Source organism: Brachyistius frenatus, unplaced genomic scaffold, assembly GCF_029030835.1.
Source record: "Brachyistius frenatus isolate BFR_SWC_R1_liver_20210118 unplaced genomic scaffold, ASM2903083v1 Contig_33, whole genome shotgun sequence".
Classification (NCBI taxonomy): domain Eukaryota; kingdom Metazoa; phylum Chordata; class Actinopteri; family Embiotocidae; genus Brachyistius; species Brachyistius frenatus.
The window spans coordinates 1,709,794-1,723,057 of record NW_027210632.1 but is presented as its reverse complement, the minus strand read 5'-3'; the positions used below and the strand labels follow the sequence as shown (position 1 = coordinate 1,723,057).

Here is a 13,264-nt window from a genome sequence, read left to right as displayed (position 1 = left end):
ATAAAGCTGGTTTAGAAAAAAGCTAAAGCAGGAAAACATTAGCCCGTCTTAAAAAATAAATAATGTGTTCATATTTTATTTATTAAGCAATTTTAGTAGTTTGATTTCAAGGTTGTAGTATCAGCATCCTCAAATAGTTCTGGGCATCACTGACTTGCTATAAGCTATAGTTCTCCCTGGGTGCTGTTACGATTGGCCCTGCAGCCCCGTTTTGTTTTCGGTATTGGCAAGACATAAAAATCTTCTCTCTCTCTCTCGCTCTCTCTCTCATTGCTCACTGTCTCCCTGCCTCTGCTTATATTGTCTGCTTTACCTGGCCAGTTTCTTTCTCTCCTTCTCCTCTTCCTCCTCTTTCTGGGCCGATGTCAGGCTCTCTGCATCGGCCAGGTTGTCCACAGCGATGGCCAAGAAGACATTCAGGAGGATGTCTGTTCAGAGGGGTGATGTTAAGGATGTTGCTTACCCATCAGATCATAAGCGTAGAAGGCTAAGTGAGTAAATACGGTAGTATCGTTTAATCTGATCTATCTCTTTATCTGGGAGACACTGAAGTTTCAGCTGCTTGAGTAGAGATGCAGAGTGACCTACACTGTTTTCTGCTTTAGGAAAGTATCCACATGCAAAATGTGTTCTTCCCTCCAGCAACTGCATCTTAACCCTCGTGTTGTCCTCGGGTCAAAGTGACCCGCAGCTGTGTTCGACCAAGTTCTATTTTATTTTCATATTTTTTGGGATCATTGGTGACAAGGAGGCTGTGAGGGTTTCTTTAAAGAATGATGACCAATGATCTCAAAAAATATAAAAATATAGAAATAAAATAGAACTTGGTTGAACACAGCTGCGGGTCATTTTGACCCGAGGACAACAGGAGGGTTAAGTAGGGGTTAGAAATCAGATCTGATTTAATTGAAATCACAATCAGTGACACTGTTATCCATTTGATGAGAGGATTTGTCAGAATTAGAAAACCAATTTGACTGTCAATTGTTATCTTTCCACCATGTAAAAACATCATGTCCACACTATGTAAATTGCTGTGTAGCTATGTCATGTAGGTCTCTGTTGTGGAAGGATACAGTTTCCGCAGATGAAGAGGATGATGAAGTAGATGCAGACCAGCATGCCAGGAAAAGATGGACCGCCGTATGCCATGATACCATCATACATCACAGAGTTCCAGTCCTCTCCTGTTAGGATCTGCGGAGAAAGAAATTAATGGTGTAAAAATCTCATCTGCATAAAGAAAATCTTATAAAAAATAGATTTTTATTGGAAAGAAGTCTGACCTCTGTGACAGTGATAGATTACATTTCATTGTAAGACTCATCATTGATTAAATTACATAAACTTTTTGTGCTGTACAAAGATGAAAAGACATTTGTGGGACGAAAAGCAGAGAAGACAAACACAGGACCAGAGACAGTTGATGAGTTGTTACCTGAAACACAGTGAGCAGAGACTGGGGAAAGTTGTCAAAGGTGCTGCGCCGGGTCTCGTCAAAGTTGAATTTTCCCCCGAAGAGCTGCATGCCCAGCAGGGAGAAGATGATGATGAAGAGGAAGAGCAGGAGCAACAGGGAAGCGATGGAGCGAACAGAGTTTAGCAGGGACGCCACCAGGTTGGACAGAGAGTTCCAATATCTGAGGGAGAGAAGTTAGAATCATAAAGTCTAGAAAGGCCAAATAAATGCGTGTGACTGTGCAAAAACAAAATCCACATCTAGGTTGACTTTGTTTTACATTATTCTCTTTTTCCTCTTTATTTAGTTTAAGATCAAACAGACCGTTTTACGTCCAGTAATGTTCAAACGTGTGTATGAGCGTGAGCTTGTTTGTGCGTTGAATGACGGAAAGAAGAAACTGCCAATTATTGTTAAATGCACATTTTATATTAACCTGGTTATTTTGAAGATTCGGAGCAAGCGTACGCAACGTAACACTGAGATGCCGAGAGGAGACATGATCTTTGTTTCCACCAGAATGGTCTCGAGAATCCCTCCACAGACAACAAAGCTGTCGAACCGATTGAAGAGTGAAACAAAGTACGCCTGCGAACAGCGAGAGAAGTTGAAGTGGTTAATAGTAGAAAGCAGAATAAGAGTTTTTATTTCTCCTGATTATTCTAGAAATCACCATCATTTTCTACTTTAGAAGTTTGACATGGGTCTTATTCGCCTCCTACCTGTAGGCCCAGACTGTACATCTTCAAGAGCATCTCGCCAGTGAAGAGTGCAAGCAAGACCTTATTGGCTATGTCTGGTGAGAAAGGAGGAAAAAAACCCAGAAAGAAAGTAGAAGTAGAAAAATGAATGAAAATATAGAGGAAGGAAGTTGGAAAAGAAAAAACATTGCAGAAAGGTAAATAATTAAGCCCAGATCTGACACGTGCCATTGTATGTGTGTATGTGTGCGGGTTGTGCGATGTACCTTGTACATCGGTTAGCCACTGAGGCTGCTGATGATGTTCAGAGGCGATGGTCAGAGTGTTGAGGAAAACCAGGAAGATGACCAACCAATAGAAAACCTGTGATTTAACCGCTGCCCGGCACTTCCTTCTACACAGCCTGTTCCACCTCCGAGAGTAGCGACTGGGAAGGAAGAGGGAGAGGTTGAGAAGTTACGAGGTTGAGAAGTTACGAGGTTGAGAGGTTGAGAGGTTGAGATGTGAGGAATGATGGGAGAGAGAGGCGGTTTGGGAAAAGGTGAAATAGAGGCCAGAGAGTCAAAGACAGTGAAGGGTAAGAGAAGGCAGGGATGGAGAGATGGAAAGAGAAATAATGCAAGGGAAGAGAATGAAACATGGAGAGCCAGATGAGAGAGAAAAGAAAGATCGAGGAAGAGTGACGTCCCATGAGAAAATAAATATAAAAACAAAGAATGTTCAAAAGAAAAACGTGAACCGAGTAAAAAAACAAACGGCAGAGGAGGAAGAAGAACCAGAAAGAGTCAATTAGTGTGTCTTCAGAATAGTGATGACATCAGTCCTCGGCCCATGGCAGTCTGTTGTTTGTGAGCAGAGCTGTAGAACAGAGTTAGTCATCCTCAAACATGTTTCACACCCAGAAGAAGCCAGCATGAAGAGCTTTGTTGCAGAATGAGATATGCACCATTGGAGGAAAAACGAAAAAAATTAAATGTGTTCTTCCGAAATGATCGAAGGGAGAAATTTAAAGTGAAATGTGTTATATTCTGATCCCTACTTCAAAGGAAATGCATGCTTCAAAAGAACAAGTGGTTCATTTTAGCGTGACAAACATTTTTTGTTTTGTTTTCAGAGAATTCAATATGCTGTGCTCAAGGTCTTTTGCACTTTTCTTGCTCTCTAGGATTGAAAATTAAAATGATTGTTTATGGTAATTACCAGCTTCACACCTCTCAGTCACATCTATGTTGAACGCTCCATTCAAAGGGTCGTACCTTTTTTTTTTTATGATTTAACAACAGTGATTTCACAATTGTCCTGCTCTGAGTAAGTGACATGAAAACAACTGAGGGCAGTAACCTGTGTGTCTGTGGAGAAGCAGTGAAGCACGAATCTCACTTTAGAGATTCATATTTGTGGTTTTTTTTTCTATCGGTGAAAATGTCTCCTACAAGTATAGTGGAAACGTATATTTAAGAAAAATAATTTTGAAAGTTCCAAACTACCTTAAACGAAAAAAGTAGATGGCTGTCCATTTTCATACTGCTGAGATAAACCTTGTATCACACTCTGTATTTATGTGGGTGTCTATCCATTATACAGTCTGTACTTGACCCTTCTGTCCACCACACTATCTGCCAATCGTCTAGTTCAAACAGATCGACGCCGCCTCACTCTGTCTCTAACTATACAATATTTATGTTTCACCTGTCTTCTGTTTGGAGTGTGAGAGCAGTTAGATGGCACACAGGGACTTCTGCCAAGATGCTCACACTGAATGTTACATACACAACTCACAACACAACACAAGCGGACATCCTTGCACTGAAAGGCATGTCATTTTTATCATGTTGTGATTTGGGAAAACAACTTGTGTGACCGCTCAAAAAAAGAATCCCCTTTATTCGATTTAAAATGACCAAATATCTTCAAAGGAACAGACTGAAGCGGTAAAATGATTATTTGTGTTCTTGCCATAAGCTAGATGATGAGAAGATTGATGCCACGCTGGTTATTTTAGCTCAGTGACTGGAAAGAGCGGGCAACAGCTAGCTTGGTTCCACTTGGATTTCCAATATCCATACTACATCACAATTTAGTATGCCTGAAAAAGATTTAATATGTCCCACTACATAATATGTGAAAAACATTTAAAAAAAAATAGTTTTTCCTTTGAATGTCATGTTACAGATTGTGACGCATATGATCAAGAAGGTCAAATTTTTAGGACGAAGTAGTATGTCCCAAATGTATGCACACTACATGCAACAGTACATAACTTAAACAGGAAGCAGTACTGCAGTACGTAATGAAAGTAAAAAAAAAAGTATGCGATTCGGAATGTAGCTAAAATCCAAAATTTAATAGAGTCTCGTTGTTGTAAACCAGCAGAGACCTCAGGTCTCCCTGTGTCTGGCCCAGAAATAGTATGGCATATATCTCACCTATAATTAAAAAAAGTATAATGAGGTACAATTTGTTAATTAGTGAACTTCAGAGATGAGGGTAGGCAGATTTGGCTTCCTTTGAACAGTCAGGCTTTTAGCTTTATGCTAAGATAAACTAAGCTACTTGTGGCTGACTGTTGCCTCATATTTTAATTGCTGCAAATATATGATAGAGGTATTGATCCTCTCATAAACTTATTTTCCAAAACTGTTTCATAAAAGAGGAAAGCTGTGAGTTTTTGCGTTTCTTGTGCACACCTGCACAGCGACTAAAGAAATACCACTGTGTCAGAGACATCAGAGCAGGTGAATTAAAGGGCGATGGTAAGCAACATGTACTAACCTGAACTTGGATTTGGAGATCCTAATTCTGGAACACAGAAAACAGAATGGATTATACATACACACATAACACACATATAGACAGATACACATGAAAGGGGTGATTTGAGGAGGATAAAGGGGAATGACTTCCCTCCTTATCACAAATGACAAGGCAAATGTGTTTTTTGACCAACTTGCATCCAGTATTTCCTGCACTTTTCAGATAAAATCAGCTTGTAAAGTAAACATTTCCCAGTTTAGAGTCTTGGCGGAAATATACAACCACAAGGGTTGTAAAGAAGTGTAAGTTGATCAAACAACATCTTTGCTGGAAAATCAGTTTGTCCATTTTTATGCACCCAGTGGGGACAGATTTTGGGTACAATATAAGAAAATGAACATCATTTATATCACCCATTTTCTTTTAAACAAATCACCCCTAGCAAACACATATACAGTGGCATCCAGTCAAAAGAAAACATACTGTGAGTTTGGATTTCCTTCAATCATTCCTGGTGTGAGAAAACAAAATTTATGAACAGAAAAAGACATGTCTGTTGATTGTTCACCACTGCAACAGCAAGAGGTAAAACAAAGAAAACTGAGGACAAGAGATTATGGAAGACGTTGAGGATCGGATCGGATCGGATCGGATCGGATCGGATCGGATCGGATCGGATGGGAGAAAAGAGGAGAGAAGAGGAGAAGAGAGGAGAAGAGAGGGGAGGGGAGGAGAGGAGAGGAGAGGAGAGGAGGAGAGGAGAGGAGAGGGGAGAGAGGAGAGGAGAGAGAGAGAGAGGAGAGGAGAGGAGAGGAGAGGAGAGGAGAGGAGAGGAGAGGAGAGAGAGAGAGAGAGGAGAGGAGAGGAGAGGAGAGGAGAGGAAAACATGTTTCCGTGGTGGATATCTGAATCTATAAAATATGAAATAATTGTATTTATCTTCAGATTAGAAATGAATCTGTCAATCAGCAGAATTCACGAGTTAAACATTAAATTTAGCATCACAAACAACGACTTGCAGGGAAGAATATCAGCTGAGGAGCCATGAATTGTTAGACTATAACCAAATGAAAACAATGAAGTTGCCTTGAAACTTTTATGGAGTTGCTGTGTTCTGATTTTGTTGGTAAAAGCCGATGAACGAAGCGACCGGCTGCCTGACCGACTGACTGAAGCAATGAAATGTCTCACTGACTGACTGAAGGAAAGAATGAAATGACTGACTGGGTGGATATGGGAGCTGACTACACACATCGCATCTCTTCATGTGTCCGTCTTGATTATGAGATCAGTGAGTGCCAAAGTAGCTCGTACCCCGAGGTCTGTCTCCATAGCGATGAGAAGAAGAACTGACAAACTTGGGAAGTCTCAAGTCTTATCTGCGCAATAGTGGAAATGCCCCTTGCCAAAGACTGGAGGCCTGTATTTTCAGTCCTGGCAAGGTATACTATCCACCATCCTCTTCATGTTAGATCTTTATATGAATTTTCAAACCAAATTAGATTTAATCTGTAGCTGTTTAAAAAGTCATAAATGTAAAGATTACAATTTGTGCAACAACATAGAGGTTATTGGTAGACAAGAAGAGAGCATATCATTTAGAAGCATGTAGTGATAGTTCCTTTATGATTGGTTTACAAAATATTTTATCTCTACTCAATAATAATTAAAAAAAAAAACCCTCAATAATTACAGTAAGTAAGCACATGAATAAAACCTACCCACTCAATCACAATGCAGCCAAAAGCTCCAGAACAAGAAAGTAAATTCAAAGTTTGTTGTGATCAAACAATTAACCATCTCCTAGTCAAAAAAAAGGGTGAGGAAAATTTACTATTAAGTAAAAGGATTTTTAAGGTACCAGTAATCATTTATCCTTTGTTTTGAGTTGTTGTGGTATGACAGGGGACACAAAAACACAAACAACATAACAAAGACAAAATAACAGATGGACAGCGAGAGTACAGATAAACAGCAGTGTGCCATCCAAGTGTGCCTACTGGCTTTATTGTTCATCTGGTCCAGAGTGTTTTTGATTGAGTCCGAAAATGGTTTAATTCATACTGCAACTTTCTGTATCATATTTTATTCTGCCACATGCACAGTGATGAACACTTTTGCATGTAGGTGTGTTTGCTTGTGTGTACTGAAGTAGGCCCGTTGGGGTCACGGCTCCTGTGTGGCTTTGTGTCTGAGAAAGAAAGCAACGCACTTGTTTGAATAATGTAAAAAATGAAAGCAGAGGGGAGAGCAGAAGCAAGTGAGTCAGCTGTTTGTGAGCTCCCACCGAGAAGGAGAGCACTTCACCAGCAAACACATGAAGGGGAGAGAGACGGAGAGAGCAGAAACAGAGGAAAGAGATGACAGAGAGAATACAAGAGGATTACTATTAAATGTAGTTAAGATTAACATACGCTGAAGATGCTTTTCTACATTTTCTTAGGTCCCGAACAGTGGACGGGTTTTCCTTGTTCCATGTTCATCAGCAGGTACTTTGGCCTTGCAATATATATATATTTTCCATTTCTACTGTTAACATGGTGATGAGCTGCCTTCAGTAAAGAACACTTTGACAGACAAGTTCTGTCACAAAAGCACAACCCAACTGGATAAACTTAAAAACACACTGTTCAAACTGAATGAACCCATAATTCTTAATTTGTGAAGAATGAACTTTTACAAATGTGTTCCCCTAATAGAAATAAAACATTTAGTATATATTATTAATACAAAAAAATAGCCCAAAAACAAGTTCACATTCGTTTTCAAATGGAAATCTCAGAACTAACTTCAGACTTCAATCTGATTGTTTAGTTGTAGTATAGCACAAAAAAGTATAGCGGTCAGTGGCTGCTGCAGTATCAATGCACTGATGACAAAAACCTACATCACACAGTTAATGTCGACTTAATTCTAAGACTGACAGATATTTGGATAAAACATAATTTCATTGTCCGTGAAAATGGAAAATACCACGTGTGGGAAGAGCACATCTGCTTAGTCGTCTCTTCAGATCCATCCAGGTTCACTCTATTAAAATTTTTATCGGAATGGAATACACTGACAACCCGCTGTTACTCCCCTCTCCTCTAACAACCTTTAGTGCATGAATGCCTACAAACCTCTGTGAGTCTGATGAGACACAGGTCCGGCTTTGTGAGATCAGTGAAGGATAGAGGCGAGCTGAGCCACTCGTACCGCGGATAACACTGAAGTGCCAATATCGAAAACATGCTGGAGAGAGTTCATCCTTGGGACTGGCAGAAGGTGACCGAGTAAACTGAGAAAAAGAAGTGTGTGTGTGTGTGTGTGTGTGTGTGTGTGTGTGTGTGTGTGTGTGTGAGAGAGAGAGAGGGAGAGAGAGAGAAAGAGAGAGAGAGAGAGAGGGAGGGTGAGATACTTACGCTAGCCGGGTACAGCAAGTCTCCCCCTCCACGTCTCCCCCGGGGGCGTTGTCTGTGTTGACGGATTCATTCTCACTGGCTGGCATGCTCACTGAGAGAGAGAGATGAGCAACAGCAGCAGCAGCAGCAGCAGAGAAACACAGGCGACAGATGTGGAGAGAAAAACAGAAAAAGAAAGAAACAAAGAGAATAATTTACATAAAAGAGGAATCCGTTGTCGTCATTCCTATGCAGGTTTTCATTATAAACCTTGAACTCAAAACACTTTGGACTCCAAGAGGTAAAATTTACACGTGCACCCCTAGAAAAACACACATTAAGCTACTCGGAGCATCGGAGTCTTCGATAGATAAGTACTGAGGAGCTGCACTGGACACTGGTTCAGACATAGTTAAGTGTCTGATTTCTGTAAGATTATAGAGTAATCTTTTAGGAAGTTATCTTGCCCCAGAATACAAGCTAATTAAAATTACTGTTGACACATACGGATTAACAAATCAGCATTGTCCAGCCCCACTAATTAAGCCACACAGTTACACACATACCCCGGAGTCAATAAAACCATTCCCAAATGTTGCACTGATTGCCTAAACTAATTACGCACTAAGTTACCGTACTAGCAAGTTGGGGATCTTGGGACACAACCTCTGCAGCAGCTATTTGGGAGGATTTCAACTTCTAAAATGAGGGATTGCTCAACTGCGGGTAAATTAAAAGTTAGCAAAGCCTATTTGTGTTTTTATAGTCCATGGAGAGTGAAGTAAAAAAAAAACATGATATAGATTTCAGTCTGCAAGCGTTGTGGGGGATGTTGGACCTGAATCGAGGATTTGAAGAAGATAAAATTAACTCTGTGCTCTAAGATGTGAAAACAGTTAGAAAGGTCTTCCTTTGTTTATAAAAGTGCAAATGTGTCACTTTGTCTTTATTTTAGGACAAATGTGAATGACGATGTGTACAGAGACATGAAGGACAAGTAGTGGAGTGATATGGGGAGAAACCGCTGTAGAATAAAGACAGGAGTAATATGAATTGTCAGGTAGAGATGGAAAGGTGTTAAAGAGGAAAAAAAAATGGAGGATGGATTTGAAACTAGTGAAGTGGGATTGGGGGAGAAAGTAATGAAAGCACTGAGGGAGGTATGGGTGTGGGGGGGGGGGAAGAAGGAGAGAGAAGATGTGTAGATGGCTGGTTGAGAGACTGATATGAAATCATACATTGCTTTTTATTGCTTCTGTCAGTCTTTGCCTGCTGGCGGGAATGAGTTGCGTTCCCCTTACTGTCACCTCAAACACTTATTGTAACACCCTCTGGGTACCAGAGTGAGAAACTGCATATGAATAGCAATGCCTCTCGCGTTAGAATAAAATATCCACTGATAAAAAGCAAAACTACTCGTGCAAATCGTCTCCTGGCTTGAAACCAGGGAACATGATCAGCACTTGAGATGAGAGGGTATTTAAAACAAACACTAAATAATCAAAAGCTTGACTGGAATAATCATTTTTAACTTAGTTACTGGCCTTAAGTAAGGTATTTGTTTTATCATACAAGGCTTGTCATGTAGTTGTTCTCTACTTTATCTTCTCATTGAATACATTTCTCTTTTTGTGTGTGTTTACATGTACATTAGTATCTCGGTTTTGTGTCTTATCCTGTCTTTGATCATATTCAGGATATTGTGTTTACATGGAACATGAGTAAATAACAGTATTCAGGGGTTTGTTCATGCATATGCAGTTGTGCCTTGATTTCTCACATTTCTGCCACTTCGTTCTTCACCAGCAGCAAATGTTCAGACACCTGGATCAGGTGTTTACATGCAACAGTATCCCGGACTCTATTGAAGTACTCCAGGTAGCACATCCAGGGTTCTTAAAACCAGAATAAGATGTTTACATGTGCAACCAGGAGACTCCAAAATTCCAATAATATAGTAAGATACTAATCCTAATGTAACACACTCCTTGTTCCACCTCAATTGTAACATCGTATTGAAAAAAAATCTACTAGAAATCTACTTAAAGGTCATATTTGGATAATGACAATAAAGTATTCAGATATATCTTCGCAGGCCAACATAATTTGTCAGCAGGATTACAGAGGAAGTTTTTGCATTTGTTGAATTTAAATTAGGAAATAGTTTAAAAAACAATAGTTTTAATATCCTGTTATATATCATGAGATGGCTTGTAAGCTACTGTAAAATAATGTCCCAAAGTAATCTACAGTGAGTGATCAGTTCATCAGGCCAGTGTACTTTGACACATGGCTGGTGATGAATAAGTTCAGTGGTGTATAGATCTGGATGGTCTCTCTGAATATTGAGGCCTCTGCTGTGAACATGCTGGATGTTTTCTCACCTCGACACGTGCCACCTGCTGCTATGCTACTTAGTTAAAAGCACTCAGAGCCCTCCGGTCTCTCCCGAGGCTGAAAGCCTTTCAAATATAAAAGCAGCCTGGTGCCTTCCCCTCAATGGAGCTCTGAACTAGTTTAATACCTATTGTTAGAGTAAACCCCAAAGACCTGAGACACAGACACACGGAAGGAAATGAAGGAGGAAAAGGAACACTGAGAATGGCAGGGACAGAAATTAAAGGAGGGACTGAGGAGGGATTGAAAAAGACATTTTTTCAACAGAGAGGGAATCAGTGTTGTCATGTGTCAGTGGGTTAAAACAGTAAATAATAGCACTGTCTCTTAAAATAAGGGACTTCCATTATAATATACAAAAGTGAGAGATGATAAAATGATTCAGTTTAGTGGCCTTTAGTGTGTATGTTTGTGTACAGATCTGTATTTGTGTCTGTGTCAGCATACTAAAGACATATTAATCGTCCATGTCATGGTCTTTAAAAAAACCTTTGTCAAGTAGTCACAAAAACGTCATAGAAACTGAATGTAAAACTGAAAATGGGTCAAACACAGACCACAAATTCAACTTTGCATCCTTGTCTCAATGTTTTTCATGCCGTCTTGTTGCAATTTGACATAATAATTAGATTTTTTTTTCATTGCAGTCTGGAGTTGTCTTTCTCATTACACAATTGCTGCATTAAACTAGGATTACAAATCACCCCAGAACAGCTTGTTAACATGTGAAAATTCCACTCTGAATACCCTGGACATGCTACCTAAGCTGTGAAGTGCCAATACCTTATATTTCTTCTCAACAATGTGGCAAGCACTTGGTGAAAGTCATAATAAGGCTGAAATTCACAATTTAAAGCTATTTCTCCATTAAATGTTAATTTCAGAGCTAGCATGGCCAGTAACGATGCATAGGGATTTTAGGGAAAGGAATCTGAAACAACATGGAGAGGACTGTGACATCACAAATATCAGTAATGTTTTTTTGCTCGTCATATGCAGGATGTATACAGCACTCCATTCTCTGTGATGACAGTATTCTCTTGTTGTTTTTTCAGACAAGTCAGGCAGATGCAAATTGTTTCCTTTCCTACAAAAAAGTTGTTTCATCTCAATACAGTAATGTTGTATCTTCTTGTCTCCTTACTTCTTGTGCTGATAATTTGGAACTTTTTTATTATTCATAATTAAAAGTTGAGGGCCATGAAACACTGTCAAGACTTCAATGCAATACAGGCATACAATTTTGCCCGCAGCACAGGTAGTAATTGGGGGCAAATATTCATGTCTCCACTGTGAGAGAATGTTAATACATATGGCCTTAAGATTCAATTATTATTCAAAGGTAGGTGTACAAAAGGGGTGAGGAAGACAACGAGAATAAACTGTTTTACAGTGTTGAGAGGCAGCTGCTAATCACTTAAGGTTTGAAGCTCTGGAGGGGGGCAGAAAAAGATGCTTACTCCAGTGGAGGGGGATTGGATAAATAGGAGAGGAAGAGAGGGGAGAAAAAAGAAAAAGAAAAAAAAAGTACAGGGGGAAAATACAGCAGAGAGGTCTGCTTGCATGTCTAGAATCACGCTTCCAGTAAATCTTTAAAAACTAGTGCTGGACCATGCAGACAGACGCACACGCCTTACGAAGGAAAGCCGCGTTTTTCTTCACGGCTCCACGCAGAGACAGAAAACGATGACTCTTACCTGGGGATAGAGAGCATGGCTCAGCAAGACAAACAATTACACACACACACACACACACACACACACACACACACACACACACACACACACACACACACACACACACACACACACACACACACACACACACACACACACACACACACACACACACACACACACACACACACACATACAGTATGCAAGGGTACACACAAGTCGGCTCTGAACACAATCACACACAGAGAAATGCACATAAACTAAATCACATGTATAGTGGCTAAATATGATTTCTTCTGTAAAAGATGACATTCCCTCTTTGCAATCATACCTCATTTCATTACTCCAACAATAACAGTAACTTGAACCGTATCACTGCAGGAACGACGGCAATACAGCGTGTTTCTCTCAAGCCATTTAGTCTTTTAATCGGTATTTGATTCCCTGATTTAGACATCATAGCTGAAGTTCCACAAGAACATCACAGGACAGGAAGAAATGCAGAGAGTGAGAAAATAGAAAGAGGGAAAGATGAAAAGGATTCATATTCTAGAAAACTAATAAAGTCAATTATGATATGTGTTGTTTTAACTGAACGCTACACAATGCTTTTGGTTGCCCTATTTTACCTTCTTCTTGGCAAACACAACAGCTATTGGTTTCTGTGATTGTCCACTTCAACCCTTTCTCTTACACTGTATATTACATGTTCCTCCATACTGGTCTCATTCTGTTGTTGAATTCTACATTTCAGATGCAACTCCCCGAACATGTCACACTGCAGAATAATATTCTTTCACGAGTCCCCTTGGGCACAGGCAAAAAAAAAGAAAGAAAAGAAAATCAACATATATGAGACATGAAGTCAAAGAAGCATACATCATGTAAACATCT

The 13,264-nt window shown here is 39.8% G+C and overlaps 1 protein-coding gene across 9 annotated transcripts in view; it reads right to left on the bottom strand.

The window, feature by feature from the left end:
• cacna1c (calcium channel, voltage-dependent, L type, alpha 1C subunit) overlaps nucleotides 1-13,264 on the bottom strand; it is a 178,564-nt gene that overhangs the window by 35,639 nt on the left and 129,661 nt on the right. For 8 of the 9 annotated variants that reach the window (XM_069700296.1, XM_069700300.1, XM_069700298.1 and 5 more), the window contains exons 11-18: nucleotides 8,319-8,409; nucleotides 4,933-4,959; nucleotides 2,427-2,587; nucleotides 2,182-2,255; nucleotides 1,896-2,047; nucleotides 1,439-1,640; nucleotides 1,077-1,197; nucleotides 314-428 (exon numbers count right to left, since the gene is read on the bottom strand). In XM_069700296.1, coding sequence (XP_069556397.1) covers nucleotides 314-428; nucleotides 1,077-1,197; nucleotides 1,439-1,640; nucleotides 1,896-2,047; nucleotides 2,182-2,255; nucleotides 2,427-2,587; nucleotides 4,933-4,959; nucleotides 8,319-8,409 — 943 coding nt within the window. The remainder of the gene's footprint in view (nucleotides 1-313; nucleotides 429-1,076; nucleotides 1,198-1,438; nucleotides 1,641-1,895; nucleotides 2,048-2,181; nucleotides 2,256-2,426; nucleotides 2,588-4,932; nucleotides 4,960-8,318; nucleotides 8,410-13,264) is intronic. The other variant, XM_069700301.1, reaches the window with a different exon arrangement.